A 17183-nucleotide genomic window follows, 5' to 3' on the forward strand; every position below is an offset into this window, starting at 1 on the left:
AATGGCCACCAGAAGCAGTGGATTCATACTGCTGGCACTGAGCCCTAGCAATAGCCCTGGAGGCAAAAAGAGACAGAGAGAGGGAGAGAAGGAGAGAGGGAGAGAGGGAGGGACAGAGGGAGGGAGGGAGAGGGAGAGAGGGAGAGGGGGAGAGAGAGAGAGACAGAGAGAGACAGAGAAGAAAGCAGGACTTTTCATAGGTTGCAAGTGTCAAACTTAGGTACTAGGGTGGTGGTAGGGGTGGAGGGGGATGAGCTCCAGCTGAGGCTCACTGCTATTAACAGCAGCCACATGCCAAGAATACTCCAGGGATAATGAAGCTTCCAGAAGGACCAGAAACAACATGAGACCCCTTTCAAATGCACGGTCCCTTGAGCCTACGTTGTCACAGGGTTATGATAGTGTCGTGCTCTAGGCTGAGCAGTCCTATTCCAGATACAAAACCAATTTGAATGCTTTGAGCATCTTCCAAGTCAGTGTTCATAAGAAATTCACCCATGGGGCCAGGCAGTAGTGTACTTGGTTGAGCACACATTTTTATCCAGGTTCAAGCTCCGGGTCTCCATCTGCAGGGAGAAGCTTCACAAGTAGTGAAGCAGTGCTGCATGTCTGTCTGTCTTTCTCCTCTATCTCCCCCCACTTGATTTCTGTCTATATCTAATAGATAAAAAGATAAACTACTTTAAAAAAGAAGTGTGCCCATATTTTATTACAAGGGCCCTTGTTCAAAACCAAAAGAGGATGGTGGCTGTGTGTGTGTACCTTGAATCTGTGTCAGCCAGTCAGGCTGGTTGTAGTGTTCCGAGGAAATGGTTAGGGTGTTGAGAAACACCAGGACAATAACCAGCCAGTAAAATGTGACAGACTTCACAGCAGCCCTGCACCTCCTGCGGTTGAATCGGTTCCAGCGACGCCAGCGACGGCTGAAAGAGAAGCAGATGTGACTCTCCCAGTAACAAATACCCAGCATCTGGCTGTCCAATAAACACTCCCCAGAAGGCATTTAGCTTTCTCTCTGGGGGTCCAGGACCAGGGTGGAGGTACAGGAAAGAAAGTTGAGAACAAATGGCACTGCAATAATAGACCTCCTAAACAAGCCAGTGTGGGTCTTAACACTGAACACCTGAAAACAGTTTCTTGACTAGATTGTACTATGCCCTCAAACTGGGTCTTTAGATTTATGTGCAGATGCAAAACAGCATTTGTGTGTATATGCAGCCCAGGTTCCCAGCAGATGGAACCCAGATCTGTTAATGGCATCACAGAGAGCCACTTAGCACATCCTCCAGATCTTGCTCTGCATCTCAACTATCAGATGCAATTCATCCTGCAGGAACGGGCTCCCAAGCCAGTATTCCTTTTAGGGAAACTTTCAGTCCTTTCTTGAATCTTGATTCTTCTGGAACACGGCAGAGCTGATAAAGCTGAGTAGGACCTGAGTCTTCAGGCTGAGCCACCAGCTGTCCTTTCTATCTAGGGATATTCAAGACACATCTTGAAGAGAAGATCCATTACTGATTCATGTTTTTATACAAATAAAATGAGCTGAAGCATGAATTGGTGAAACATCTCACTTGGCTAGTATGCTATTTGCCATGTATGTGACTCAAGGTTGCAGCCCAGTTCTGCTACATTGGAGGAAGCTTCAGGGGACACGGGGAGAAACACTGTGCAGTGTATTTGAAAAGGAAAAGCAACCCAGTACGACTTTGAGTGAAAAGTTGGGGGCTAGAAAATAACTCACTTAGAGAGTGCACCGCCAAAAAAAAAAAGAGTGCACTGCTTTGCCATGCTCTTCACCCAGGCTTGAGCCTGGCCCCCACTGCACTGGAGGAAGCTTCAGTGCTGTGGTGTCTGACTCTCTGTCTCTCCCTTCCTATCTGAAAAAAGTCATCCCAGGGTAGTGAAGCCCCAGCAATGACAAAACAAACAAACAAGACAAAAACACAAAATGGGAAGTTGGGACTGGTGTCAAAAGATCTGCTAACTGTATGTCAATTGAAAATAAGATAACGGTCGAGCAGAGAAGCTATTACAGAAGCCAGATGTACACCTTCTGCACCCCATAAAATTTTTAGTCCATACTCACAGAGGAATAAACAACAGGGAAGCTTCCAATGGAGAGGATGGGACACAGAACTCTGGTGGTGGAAACTGTATATGGGATTGTACCCCTGTTATCTTATAATCTTGTTAATCATTATTAAATCACTAATAAAAATTATATATGGGGGGAAAGAAAAGGTGGCCTGGAAGGTGGTGCAGTGATTAAAGTATCAGATGGGCTATCCCCGGTATTGCATGTGGCAGAGTGATGTTCTGGTTCTTTCTTTTCTCCATCATTAGTATATAACAAATCTTGCAAGAAAATAAAAAATAAACACAAAAAAGATGAATCTAGAGGCTGCAGGGCTCATGAGCCTTAGGGAATTAGGATAGGGCTTTAAATTCTTCTGTGAGAAGTCAGGCTTATTTAAATAAAGACCACATATAGTAAAAACCACGCTGGTTAGGTATGCAGCTTGCAAGCCTTGTTATAGACAAGATACAGAGTGTTTCACTCAGAGAAGTTCCTTCATGAGAACTCTCCTTATTCCAGCCCTTGACCACTCCTGATGGGCATTCTGTCCCTACTGTCTGCCTTTACCCAGAAAGTCTTATATAGAGTCACATCATATATGCTTTCTGAGTTAGACTTCTTTAGCTCAGGGTAAATGCTTATGAAAATTATTAGTGCTCTTTCAACTGTCAGTGGTTCTTCTCTTTTATTCTGGGAATTATCCCACTGTAACAGATGAGCTACAATTTATCCACCCAGTTTCTGAGTTGTAGCTTTGGCAATTATGAGTAAAGAGGGTAATAACTATTTGTGGTGGAATTTTTATGTTGGAATAGAACTTCAGCTTTCTTATATAAATACCTCAGAAGTGGGATTACCAAAACATATGACAAATATAGGCTTAATTTTCTAAGAAACTGCCAAATCGATTTTTGTTGTCATCTGTCACCAGGGCTTCACTTCTTCAGACCAAGGTTTCAGACAGAGAGAGACAGAGACAAAGACACCACAGTAAGGAAGCTCCCCCTAGTACAGTGGGGGCCAGGCTTGAACCTGAGTTATACAAAGGATCTTCCTTTCTTTTCTTTTCTTTTTTCTTTTCTTTTCTTTTTTCTTCTCTTTCTTTCTTTCTTTCTTTCTTTCTTTAAAAAAACCCTATATTTATTGGATAGAGACAGCAGAAATTGAGAGGTAAGGGAGAGGCCGAGAAGAAGAGAGACAGAGAGACACCTGCAGCACTACTTTACCACTTGTGAAGCTTTCCCCCTGCAGGTGAGGACTGGAGGCTTGAACCCTTGCACACTGTAACATGTGTGCTACCCAGCCTCCTAGTTTTAGGTTTTGTATTTAGTTCTATGCCCATCTCAAGCTAACTGAATCTATCAAATTGAGCTACAATTGACATATATATATTTCTTTCAGATGTATAGCATAAAGATTCACTATTTATACATCCTGTGAAAGTTAAGTTTTATATAGAGTGGTGAAGTGATTTTAAGTGAAAATGGCATTTACCTAGGAAAGTACACATATCATAGATATATTGTCCTCTAACTTTTATGCAAGCTACAGTCACAGCAAGAAACCACGCCTGACAAACAGCCTGAAGACTTCATGAACTCCCTTTTACAGAAAACCTTTAAGCAGAAAACTGAGTTTTCGCTGTCTGAGAAATTACTCTGGAAGGAAATGTGAACAATGCATTAGTAGCCAAAAATGTGTTAGTTTTGTGCCTTATGGGTGGTTTTGGGGTACAATCTTCAGTGTCCACTGCACAACTCTTCCAAGGCAGGTGCTTCCTGTTTATTGGGGAGACCAACCTTTGTTCCTAGTGCTGGAGCCTGTACAGTGAAAACTATGTGTCCAGAGTACCCCCAATGTAACCCTTAGGCTTTACAATGTGAAAAATACAAGCACACACTAAAGAAACAGAAAAAAAACAGTAAGATACTGACCTGAGTTTGGACTTGGAGATGGCTTGACTGAAAGACAAAAAGAACATGGTTCCATTAGGAAGACCTTAACACAGCACCTCCACCACTCAGCAAGAAATTGTAGAAGCCATGCATGGGTGCCTTGGCTCTGAAGCCTGGTTCCTAGAATGGGTAGGTGGGGAGCATAGCTGGGGGGTAGAGGGGCCAGGCTGAGCACCCTGAGAACTTGGTTAAGAAAAGATTCCCCCCTTTCTTTTTAATTGCCACCAGGGTTATGGCTTGGGCTTGGTGCCTCACTATAAATCCATGGCTCCTGGTGGCCACTTCCCATGCCCCCTCCATTTTTTCTTCCTATTTTATTTAATAGGATGGAGATAAATAAATTGAGAGGAGGGAGAGATAAACACCTGCATACTTGCTTCACCACTCATGAAGCCTCCCTTCTGCAGCTAGGGGCCAGGACCTGAAAACCCAGGTCCTTGCTTATGTGAATATGTGCCATTATCTAGTGCCCAAGAGAAAACTTTTAACCAGAAGCCATGAGCTGGTTGCCAGAGGGAGTGATGCCAGGGCTTCTTGCCCACATTCTCCAAGCCCCAGACTCAAGCCACTAGGATCCCTGTTGCCCAAGACTCAGCCACGCCTCTTGAAGCAGCCTATGCTGAGACCAGAGCAAAAGGAACACTAGACTGCAGCCCCAGCTTGACCATTCACCGACTGCCTGTGCCTAAATGTTCACACTCCCTCCCAGCCTACTTTTGGAGCAGGAGGATGGAGGCCTGTTGAGTGCATTAACTGCAAAGATTCTGCCCATGGCATGCCATTTTTGGGGACTTCTGCTAAGGAAAGGGCAGAAATTCTTTGAAAAATGATATAAAGACTTGACAAGAGATTCCAGCAGGAAACAAACCACCACCCATACTTCCCAGGGCTCCCCCAAAGCAGCCAGTCCTCCGTCATTCCATACTGCTGGTCCCCCACATTGCTGCAGTCCAAACCATATACATATATGTATATATGTATATATATGCAGATAGGTATGATGTGATGGAGGCTACCTGGGTCAGGAGTGGGTGATGCCAGGCCCCATTATGAAAATGGTGTGAGCAGGGGTGGGCAGGGGGTGGAAAGCCTGGGGGAGCAGGAGAACTAAAGTGCAGCACATGCTCATCAGTGACGCTGCCATTCTCGCGCTTCTTGGAGCACGATGCCCACGCCAGACTGTTACCCCCAGCGCCGACACCCCGAGGGCCCAGTCTGGGCCGAGCCTCTTCTTTTCCACCAGCACCTGGTGAACACAGGGGGGGGGGTGATTGGGTTACCTAGCACACCTGGGCAGGGCTGCTGGCAGGATGAGGTGGGGGTTGCTGGGGCACCGGAGGGTCTAGGACAGGAGGGGAAGGGATGAGGGGTCCAGGGGAAGCATACTGATCCTTGTGAACCTAAGACAGTGGCCTTAGGGCTCCTCTGAAATCCAGGTGTCTTCACAGCTGCTTCTCAGAGGAGCTGAGAGGAGTCTGAGGGTGGGAGGGTGGGGTGAGGGGGAGGCTCCACACTCACCAGAGGTTCACACAGCAGCCACGGTGCTCGCCTTCTCCGCTGACGTTCTCTGTGTTCACAGACTCTGTCTCACTGGTGGGCATGCTGGCTGCAGGGACAAGGACACCCTTCAGATAGCTCTCTGGGCCAAGGGAGGGGCTCCCCCAAGGAGACCTGATGGGGGCCTGGGAGGGAAGCAATGAATGAGGGGCTCTCGGGGATGTGTCACCTAAAGGGATGCAGAGCAGTTCTCTTTCCACTGTGGGGAGAATCCATGGTCTCCTGAGAAAGCCCAGAGGCCTGGCAGAAGGAAACGCTTCTCCCACAACCTTCCCAAGGGGCCAAAACTGAAACCTGGACCGGGCTGGACTCCAGCTTACCCTCCAGATTTCTAGGTTGACCTCAAGAAGTCTCTTGGTTTATTCTAGAAAACTCTGCGAAGAGACCTAACACTTCACTCGTGCTTATTTAAATTTGCTGAAGGAAAGGTGGTATTCTAGGTGGAGAAGCAGATAACCACAATGGTCAACTGAGCACAAAATCTTTATGTAAACTGAAGAACCTGGCTCATTTTCAGCTAATTTATTTGATGTCTACTGAAGCTAATCTAGGGAAGGTGCTTACAGAGGAAGCCAGCCCCAGGCCCCAAGGAAGCATCCTAAAAAAGGAAGAGCTCAATCCCCAGCACCATCATAAGCCAGAGCTGAGTAGTGCTCTGGCATTTTGCTCTCTGCATCTCCTTCTCATTAAAAAATGAAAAACAAATAAAATATTAAAAAATAAAATAGTTGCTAAAAATGAGTACTGGGCAAAGCTGGCTGTGGTCCCAGTGCCACCAGAGGCTCTGGGCAGGTCTCATTCCTCCCTGTCAGGATGTTAAGCAGAAATAAAGAAGCCATCCTCTGGCATATGGATACTTTTCTTTCTTATCTATAGGATTCAACCATGAAACATGATACCACAGGCTAGTAGAGGAGAGAAGGGAAGGTGGCATGGGCACAGATGGGCATGGCACTTCACTTGCCTCAGGGGCCAGTGTGCAGCCCTTGTCAATGGTTTTCAATGAACCATGGAAAGAAACTCTTTGGGGGCTGGGCAGTGGCACACCAGGTTAAGCGCACATAGAACAAAACACAAGGACCCACGCAAGGATTCCGGTTTGAGCCCCTGGCTCCCCACCTGCAGGGGGGTTGCTTCACAAGTAGTGAAGCAGATCTATAGAAGCAGGTCTTTAGGTGTCTATCTTTCTCTCCTTCTCTATATATTCTACTCTCCTCTCAATTTCTCTCTGTCCTATCCCCCCCTCCATGGTCATAGAAGCAGTGGATTCGTAGTGCAGACACTGAGCCCCAGAAGAAACTCTTCTGTTCTGCACAAGTGTCCTAGGAATGCATGGCAAATATGGTCTATTCTGTTCTGGGGGGTCAGAGAGGAGGTGACCCAAAAATGGGAGTGATGGAGGAGCACCCAAACACAGGCTTTTTCTCCTGAGGCAGTTCTGAGCTTGAGGTACTGTTTCTAGAGTTCTCATGGTGGTGGAGAGAATGCCAAACCCTGTGGGCTCTAGCCACATGGTTCCCCATAGCAAGAATGCCTCTCACTGTGGCTGATCCTTAGGTTGGCCCAGGCATGGGGGCACTGAGCTGTGTCAGCAAAGTTGCACATCTGCTGATTACTGGGCAATGATGGGAATGACAAGAGTGAAGGCAGGTCTGGCTCAAAAGGCCCAGAGAGAGCTTAGAGACACATTTTCAGAGGGTATAAAGAAGAACATTCCTTTCGTGGGTACCCAAGCTGCCTGATGGGAGTCTCAGCAGCCACAGGCAAGAACATGGCTCTAAAGAATCCAAAGGAAAAGCCACTGAGCAGAAGTATAGACCCACATTACACCAAGGACTTTCTCACAGGCTGATCTTTTCCTTTGTGGGTTAAGGCAAAAGAAACAAACCACACACTTCAATTTGCTTCTTCACTATCTCATGCAAAAGACAGGGAGAAACAAACAGAACCACAATCCAATCAGGGTAAAACCTGTAACACAAATTAAAAAAGAAAAAAAAAAGAAAGAAAAGAAATCACACCCAGGACTAAAAGGCAAACTGAATTTCCTTCAGCCATAGAAGCTTGTGAGGCCAGAGATCCTAGGAGCTCAGCCTTTACTGCCAGGGACATGGAGGCCAATCCCTTCCCCTCCATGAACTGAGTGCTAAATCTGTAAAATGTTAAATGAACAGCTGGGCAGCACCAGTCCTTAGACATATCTACTTCTGACCTGATAGGTCTGCCACAGATGGGAAATGCCCAGAGGCTGCCTCCTGTTCTCAACTGGGGCTGGAGAGGTCATGTGTACTCCTGCAGGGATCGTACAGGACCTGGAAGTCCCTGTCCACCAGGTGTCCAGTTGCCTGCCCATGAGGATAGATTCCAAGCCCCCTTCAGGCAGAGCTCTGGGGAAGGCAGTCACAGGAGCCTCCAGAATTGGCCACACTGAGCAGAGCAACTCCTTTAGTAACAGGGGTCCTGGATCTCTGGAGCCCCACTCTTGTCTCCTCCACAGGGCAAGCCTGTTAGCATGCTCTTGGGTTCTGTGGTTATGCCCCTCTGCTCCCCAGCTGCTAGGAGCTTCTGAATCCCTCATTTCAAAGGAAATGGGGAGGGGTGTCTAGGGAGTCTGTACAGCTGAGCAGTGGAGGGTCAGGGCTGCCTGCCTCAGGGGTAAAGGGTGACTGATAGGGCTAGAGGTGAAGCCAAGATCTTGAGTTTCTCTACTCATTTGCCTGGCAGGCATGAAAAAAGCCCTGCCACCCCCTGAGGGAGCTGGCTTGAGCCTGCTGGTGGGCATGGGCTCAGCCAGCACAGGGGACAGACACTCACTGTTGGCAGGAGGCCAACAATCCTGCAGTATATGGGTCAAGGCCAGACCAAGGTTTCCACATCTAGAGCAAGATCCACACCCTGACAAGAGCCATTTATCTGTGATGAGGGACAGGGGGAGCCAAATGCCCTACCATCAGGGCCACCAGCCACCCCATCAAGGCTACCACCCATGCCAGGGGCCTTTGCTTGATGCCCCTGGGGGGCTCTCAAGCCAGAAAAGTCTCCCCCCCCACTTCCTGGAAATGTGTGGTTGATTCTGACACACAGAGAAGTCTCAAGAAGCTTTCCCAGGTCATCAGACCCGAGCTCCCAATCATGATCACCCTCATGCCTGAGGAGGGGTCTCTTAGCTCCTGGGGGCCAGAAGGACTGGTCTTCTTGTGGCTGCCTGCTCAGAGCTGAAGTAATAGGGCCGTGTTTGAAGATGGCTGCTCTCAAGTATGTAACAAAATGTCCCACTTAGCTGACCTCCACCTGTCCCATGGAGGGTACTAGGGCCCGCCTCTCCCCCAAACTCTATGTGAACATACAGTGACATGGCCAGCCCTGGCTTTGTCCCACACTTGTGGCCTGAGCACAGGCCAGGCCTATTTCCTCTCTGAGAATGAAGGGTATCCCCCTGTTTGTTCACTTCTTGGTTTTTCTGATGAGAAGAAGGCTTTCTTACAATTTTTAGCTTATCTTATTTAAGTCCAGGTATGGCCTCTGAAGTCCTCACCCCTACCAGGGGTCAGGGGTGTAGAGACCCTGAGAAAGGTGTGCATTGTTTTTCTCTGTTCTCAGTTGCTGGCTCCATAAGCCTGCAGTATGATTCTCAAACAGACTCCCTCAACCCCCAGGATGTTCTGCCTGGGGCACACTGGGTACTAGTAAGCAGGTGGGTGCTGCCTCTTTGTGGGCCCAAGTCCCATACTGCTGTGGAGCTGCATGCTGATCTGGGCATGTAAGACAGGGCACCTACTATCTGTTCAGCTTTCCTGCACAGGCTGGCTCTAATACCAACACTCAGGGTTTCTGATGTGGGTGCTGTATTAAGCATTATATATGAGCATAACTTGAAATCTGTTGCCCTTGAGAGCCCATTCCTGCTTTCCCATCCTCCAAGGCAAGTGCCAGACATCTCTGCATGCGGGTGGTGTATTTTTAACTTCATTCTTGAAATTGGCAGCATAGTCCTGGGCCAACTGGCCAGGGAATGGAAGACCAAGGGGGCTGGGGTGGTGGTGGTGGTAGTGGTGCTATTTAGAAAGTGTAACCTGGAAAAAAAGGATCCATCAGGGGACATGACTAGAATTTCTAAACAGTTTAGATTAGAAAGCAGCATCCGGAGGGAACGTGTTTAAGAAATCTGTCTTCCAGTCTAAGAATACTCACACTGTATTAAAATACACTCTCTGGGTTGCTTCAGCTGCTTCTTTAAAAGGTATGTGGTTCAAACAGAAAGGCATCTGAGGGCTGCCTAGGCTGAGCTGCACGCTTTGCAGAAGGGCAAGAAGAAAACAACAAAATCAAGTGGCAAAGGAATCAAGCAATGACAGCATAGGCATTGTCACACACACATACAAGTGTCACAGGGTACACGCACCTCACTCCATGCCTATGTGTGAGGAGAGGAGAGGGTATCCAAACACAGCCCTTTACCGTGCTCTTTAGCCCTGCGCTGGCGAAAGCAGCAGAACTTCCTTTTCTTCTTATCTTCCTTGAGCAAGTCAGCCACAGTAATCCCTTCAGGTGGAGCACAGGCAATTCCATTACTGCACAGCAGGGGGCAGCAAGAGCAACTCCAGCAGGGCTGAGAAGCCCAGGACTCCAAACCACCCCCCACACACCGAAGCTTGCGCTGAAGTACCAGATTCCAGGTGCATTTTTGTAAAATAACACTAAATCGCTAATTAGAAATTTTTTAAATTAAAAACAACCCTGGCACTATCCCCTTACTTAGAAATCTGTGGCTCTGAATCTGCCTGGTGGCATGGAAGCACATTTTACTGCTAATACACCTAACATCTGTTGCTTAAAACTGTCCTAAATAAACCACCAACTAAACCACTCAGCCAAGGTTTCCCATGCCTGACTTCCCCCTGCAGAGGGAACTGGGAAAGGGTGTTTGAGAAGGAGTCAGAAGTCCTAGGTGCTGACTATGTGTATTACTACATGGGGCAGGACATGAGGGAGTTACAGAGGTAGGCTCTGGGAGCTGGGTGGTAGTAGACCCAGTAGAGTACATGTCAGCATGAATGAGGACTCAAGTTCAAGACCTCAGTCCTTACCTGCAGGGGGGAAGCTTCAAGAGTGGTGGAACAGCGCTATAGATGTCTTTCCTTCTCTCTGTCTCTTTCTCTCCCTCTCTCTGTCTCTTACCTTCTGTCAAAAAATGGTTGTCAAATATTTTCTAGTTTATTTTCTTCTCATATGGGAGACTGCTATTATTTTTCCGATTACACATAGTATCTTGGGAGTGTTATAGTTCGTATCTGCTACCAAATGATCTGACTGCACTTCTCCAAAAGATATCTGCAGGATGGTTTTGCCCATATGTACAGTATAAAGAATTGAAATACATGAATTTGTCTGTGGGGAAGTAGTTAAGCTGCTGCTAAAACTTAAACTATGGTGGTTATCTTTGGGGTGCGGGAAGAGCCAAAGGGGGACAGCCAAAGGGGGACAGGTGTGGTGTGGTACTATGCCCCTGTGAGAGTTTACAATCTTGTAAACCATTTTTAAATTATGAATAAAAACAAGTTTTAACAAATGGTTTCAGGATGGCCTGCACTGGGCTCTGATGAAAAGGACCAGGGAACATGCTATGTACACAGCTGAATCACAAAAGGCTGGTTCCAAACCACCAAGTTTGGGCCTTCCAGAATTTTCTGTTACTTTAGATAATTTGATATTATATGGCTTCTTTGCTGTGGGATAGACATTATTTTTCATTTAAAATAGTGTGCATATAGGGCTGGAGAAATAGCTCACTTGTATACTTGGATAGCATGCTGCCTTGCCTTATGTGCAATGCCTACTTTCTGTCTCTATCTCTATCTAAAATAAATAAATAAATAAATAAAAAGATAAAATGAGCACATAGCTCTGGCTGGATGTCCTGCTCCTTTTTGTCTCTTTTGGAGAGGCAATTATTCCAAGTCCATCTCTTGTCAGCACTATGAGGTTTACCTTGGCCCTAGCAGCCCATCAGTGGAGTCTGGCTTTCCTGCTGTCCACAGCACAAGGCCTTCTCCTGTCAGCGTTCCCTGCCACAGCACCTTGGGCAGCCACTCCAAGCAGGATAGGGAGATTAACCTGGACGTTCATTCCCCTTTGCCCACTCTATTTGCCACTGCTGACTTCACTGCTTTTAAACACATACTTTCTTTCAGTTTTGCACTTGTGTTCTGAAGAACTCCCATATGGGGACAGAAGGAGTGGCATCAGTCAGATTGTAAGGACAAAGCCTTTCACAATAGGGTCAGCACATTTCCGTGCCTTGTGCTGGCAGGCAGCTTTATACTCCCAGGCTTTCTGCCCACCCCTGAATTACATAGCTCAGCACAAAACACTCAGTCCAGGTGGCGCTTGAAGAAGGGAGGTGAAGGCTGAGGATGCAAGGATCTGGCCAGTGCCCATAGCCTCCAGGATAGCTGGTAAAAAGATGACAGAGAGGCTCTCCTTATGACTGAAGCTGGAGTTTCTGGTGGATCCCTCCCTGTTCTTTGGATGCGAACATTCCCGCTTACAGGGGACAGTTCATCAGGAAGGGACCCTCCAATGGAACTGCTTTGCTCTGGCCAGGATTTTAGAATGGGTACTCTTTCAAATGATCTGGCTATTTCTGCTGCTTTAATTAATTTTTTTTTATTTTAAGACTAATCACTGACAATGAAATAGTTTAAAATAGAACGTTCAGTAATGGACTTAGGAGAAGAGAGAGCGAGAGAGAGAGAGAGAGGCTCCATTGTTAATGCAGAAGCAGCTGCACACGTCTCAAACATCACTGTGAGATTTGGCAGAGCTTTGGAAGAAACTCAAAGCTCAGCAAAAAGTTCAAGTATTATTGAAAATTTTCCCAAATGCTTAAGAACTTATCTCCCAGGGAATCTTGTCCATTCAGTTCATCATGCAACCCATCTTTCTAATGGCAAACTTTCAGAACTGACACTGGACATAACCCATGAATACACAAAACTAAAGCTGCCTCAGAAAACACCCCAGTCATCAGGCAGCTTGACTGGGACCTAAAGGTTGTTCTTCCAGGTAAAAACCTGGACAGGTGAGATACTCAGTGTGAGACAGTCTGGAGGAGTGTGGCAGCACCCAGGAGTTGCCAATTCTGGCTTCACACTGGAACCTTCAGGAGCTGGAAGCTGTCTGTCAAGTTACACCTGGGTCCCACTGCAGACCCACAATCAACATTCTGCACATCTCCCTGCCACCCGACCCCCAGGCCATGATTGTTAGTAGCATCCAGAGAGAACAGCTAGTAAGAGGTTATCTCTCAGAACTTGCCTTGATATCTGTTTTCTAAAAGCAAACATCAACATTCTAGAAAGGACTGTAGAGAGCCAGAAGCTACACCACCATATTGAGAAAGTGACCGAGTCCAGAGGCTTGATTCTCCTGGGACCCATGAGAATCATGCAGCTTCCGAACAGGAGAGCAGAAGGGTGTGGTCTTCCCAGGAGCGCTGGCCCTCAGCCTCAGTCTGGGAAGAGGTCTCTTAAAATCCATGGACAATATTCTGTCCACATCAATTTTTACTGTGACAACAAAAACAGTGAGTATCAACATGCTTAAACCTTACAAATAATGTGGTAGGTTCCTTGCCGATAAGGAAACTAGGGCTCAGAGGTGAAAGGTCCTATACCTCATGTTCAAGTCCAAATTTAGCCAGTGAGGTATCCTAAAGCAATGTGCCTATTATTTATCTTGCATTCTAAGCACTATGGCTTTAGGAACCTGAAGACTTGGGAAACACACTGAACCTCACTACATAGGAGCCCCTAGCACCTAACAACAAGAGTCCTAATATGAACAGGGCTGGGTGGCAAGTCAGAATAAACCTCAAGTCCCACCTGAGTATATCCCAGAGACAAGGTATGGCTCCACAGAGATTAAAACCCTGTTACAGTAAATTCTGAGAGAATGCAGCCTTCAGAGGGATGTGCTTTCTTTATCTAATGGAGTTTTTTTTTTTTTTTTGCCTCCAGGGTTAGTGCTTGGGCCCCATGCCTGCACTTCTATTGTTATTGTTGTTATAGCTGTTGTTGTTGGACAGGACAGAGAGAAATGGAGAAAGGAGGGGAAGACAGAGAGGAGGAGAGAAAGACACCTGTAGACCTGCTTCACTGCCTGTGAAACAACCCCTCTGCAGGCTGGGAGCTAGGGGCTCAAGCCAGGATCCTTTGGCCACTCCTTGTGCTTTGCACCATGTGCACTTAACCCCACTGTTCTACTGCCCAGCCCCCCTGAATTTTCTTTTTAACCACAGTACTGCTCAGGTCTGGCTTATGGTGGTGCTGGGGACTGAACCCAGGACTTCAGAGTCTCAAACATGGAAGTCTTTTACAGAACTACTATGCTGACTCCCTATACCTTTTATTATAGAATGCTACAATTATAACCTTCTGCACCTGCTTTACAACATTTCCTCAGTTGGGACCTTCTCCTTTCTGCCACCAAACAGTTCATCCCTGAGTGTATAGAGGGAGCATGGCCTTTTTTGAGCACCTTCCACATACCTGAACCTCATGGCTCTCTCAGAAGATGCCTGAGTCCTTTGCCAGTTTCTCCATCATGTCTTACACAAAGGCTCTACATCTTCACCTGCCTTTATGGCTGGCCAGACTCCCAGAGACAGAGGCCCTATTCTGCCATCCGTTTCTTTACAGAAGGGTGTCATGGCATGGGCCATATTGGACTGAACTACAGAAAGCCCCAGGGACCCTACAGAAGACACTGCCTTACATCAAGAAAACACCTTTCCTCAAGTCACAGTTCCTAAAGACACAACATCCCAGTAGGGGCAACAATAACCAGGAGGTGGAGCAACAGAGAGACAAAAGGCCACCAGCTTGCCAGCTATACCAACAGGAACCAATAAAAGTGTCCTGGGTCATCAGAGTGAACAGTGCTTGAAGGGTGGACAGCTCAGCTGGCAGAGTGTTCACCTCATCGTGCACAAGGACCTAGGTTTGAGGTCCCATCGTATGGAAGTACCTGCATGGGGGAACATTCATGAGTAGGCTAGGCCAGAAGAGACATGCCTGCAGCTGGACATCTATATGGCACCCAAAGTTTGTCTCCCCAAGAGTGGGCATCATTCACAACTGTTGGTCTGCTTCTAAATTCTGCTTCTAAGACCCCTTCTGTTTCATTGGTTTAATCCCCCCTGCTTAACACTGTATTCTATTTACATAACCACTGTTAACTAAGCACTACCCTGCCTCCAGGGCATTGGTTTAATCCTCACTGTTTTGCACGCTTTTTCCTTCTCCCCACCCCCTATTCTACATACATCCTCTCTGGACCTGACACTTCCGCCTCAGGATATATAAGGACAAGACTGTGATTAGAGATAGCTTAGATCGCACTGTGTTCCACATGACTAAAGACTGAACTGCGTACGGCTCAGCCATGAGTCCCTGGTCGTCTCTCTCTCCTGCCGGCGAAGCTAGCCCGGCACACAACCACCCAAATATACGAGCAGCCTAGATGAAGAACAACACATGACCAGATGAAGAAGCTGTGGGTTAGACAGCCCATAAAACAGGACTCCCAGACCCCCAAAAGATGTGACTGTGTAGTTTGGGGCAAAATGGATAGAACCAGTGGCCACTGTGCCAAGAAAAATAAGAGGTAAAGGATGTCTATACTACCAGAGGTCTTCACTTAAATATGCAGAACACAGATGAATAAAACATATGAACTTGCCAAAGAATGGAAGAAAGAAAGAAAGAAAGAAAGAAAGGAAGAAAGAAAGAAAGAAAGAAAGAAATAGATAGATAAAGAAAGGGCAACCAAACTGTTTCTTATGAATTGTAAGATTTATGGTGTTCATGAGTGGGTAGAAGGACATGGAACTTTGGTGGAGGGTGGGGTAATTCATGTACACCATATTAAGTGTGAAAGTACACCCTGAAATCTTAGTTCTGTGAAACACTTAAATCACCAATAATAATGGGGTTTTTTGTTAATTTTTAAGAGTCGGAAGAGGACTACGTACTATTCCGTTTGTTCTCCTCCCCACCCTCTTCCTCGTTCTCAGGATCTATGTCTTCTGCCTGGGTGATCCAGTCCAAGTAGCCCTTTAGATCCTCCTCCAGCTGCTGCTTCTCCCGAAGCTTCTGGAAATCTCCTCGTGCCTTGGCCTTCTCTCTTTCCTTGGAGAACTCTCTGCAGGGAGTGAGGAGAATACACATCAGGATGCCCCTGGGGACCAGGGCAAGCGCTGTCTGCCCTGCCAACAAGAATCTTGTGACAGGACACACAGCACCATGCACAACCACACGAGCACAGCACAGGAGTCACACAGGGAACAGGACAAGGCATGGGTGCAGAAGGCACGCCAATATACATGCAGCGTGTCTTAGGAAATGAACTCCTTGAGGGTGATGACAGCAAGAGTGCTATCATGGTGGACCTTGTGCCACCTCCCCTTAGGTGCCCCACCTCTCCCAGAAGTACCTCCTCCCCAAGAAACCAGACTTCACGTGAGAGAAAGGACCCCAGAGAGCCAAGCTGTAATCATCAAGAACACTAAGCATTGGGCTTGCTTCTGCAATATTCCCATCTGTACTGACCCCTGTCCGAACATGGAGTGGAGAGAGGTCTTCCTGGGTACATAACAGGCTCCCCTCCCACTTCTGCAAGCTGGGCCAGAACAGTGAACAAAGTCAGGACAGAGTACCCTCCAAGTCCTGTTCCTCATCCAAGACAAGAACTGGGGCACTGCAGATGCACTATCACTTCCTTAACCCTCACTTGTGGCCATGACCCTCCGGCAGAGTCTTCTCTATAGGTGGTGAAGAGGCAGGTAGATCTGATCTTTTGTCCATCCCAGGGAAGGGCTTGGCAGTAGCATCCTGCCTGTTGTTGTTGTTCCCTCTCACACCTGCAATCCTTAGCCCCTGTGGGGGACCTAAGAATCATCCTGCACTTGCCCAGCTACTGAAGATGCAAAACTCATGAATGGATAAGATCTCCACATTAATCTAGACTTTGCAAGTCAGTCCTCCCCCTCTCCTGCCCCAATCCAGAATCACATCCTAACCAGAGAGTAGGAGACAAACAGTAGCATGTGTCAACATAAGAATGCACATAGGTGCCCACATCTGCTCTTGCAAGATGAGATGAGAGGTGGGGGGGTCAATGATGTTCCCATGCCTGGAAATATCCACACTGTTAATGGTGAATGGGCATGGCAGCCACAGTGTCTGTACTATGGATTTAGTAGGCACAGTGGCAGCAGGACTGAGTGAGCAGATGAGGTTTCAGGCTAGGCAGCCTCAGTCCAGACCCCTGATTCTGAGGGAGCACACACTGTGTTCCTTCAGTCTTCCTTCCTACCCAAAGCCTTCATACCTCCATGTCAGGGGTCTCCCTGGCTCAGCCCACCTGATGAAGATGGCCCCATCCTTTCCCAGCACATGACTATCAGAAAGCTGAGCAGACACACCAACACCAAGTCCATCTGAAATTTCAGATACAAAACAGGGACAGTTATGTTACCTCAAAAAAAGAAGAAAAAAAAAGAGCCCATTTTTCAAATTCCCTGAAGTCTG

At 47.2% G+C, this 17183-nt stretch overlaps 1 protein-coding gene across 22 annotated transcripts in view; it reads right to left on the reverse strand.

Moving 5' to 3' along the window:
• The window catches only part of CACNA1D (calcium voltage-gated channel subunit alpha1 D), a 375944-nt gene that overhangs the window by 102395 nt on the left and 256366 nt on the right, over positions 1-17183 (reverse strand). For 12 of the 22 annotated variants that reach the window (XR_009552983.1, XR_009552982.1, XM_060203111.1 and 9 more), the window contains exons 9-13: positions 15626-15795; positions 5554-5641; positions 5222-5281; positions 4015-4041; positions 763-923 (exon numbers count right to left, since the gene is read on the reverse strand). Coding sequence is in view for 20 of the 22 variants with exons in the window: in XM_060203111.1 (XP_060059094.1) it covers positions 763-923; positions 4015-4041; positions 5222-5281; positions 5554-5641; positions 15626-15795 (506 nt within the window). In the remaining 2 variants the exon portion in view is untranslated. Of the gene's footprint in view, positions 1-762; positions 924-4014; positions 4042-5221; positions 5282-5553; positions 5642-9783; positions 10544-15625; positions 15796-17183 lie in introns of those variants that run through there. The other 10 variants (XM_060203128.1, XM_060203122.1, XM_060203120.1 and 7 more) reach the window with 2 other exon arrangements.

Source organism: Erinaceus europaeus, chromosome 12, assembly GCF_950295315.1.
Source record: "Erinaceus europaeus chromosome 12, mEriEur2.1, whole genome shotgun sequence".
Classification (NCBI taxonomy): domain Eukaryota; kingdom Metazoa; phylum Chordata; class Mammalia; order Eulipotyphla; family Erinaceidae; genus Erinaceus; species Erinaceus europaeus.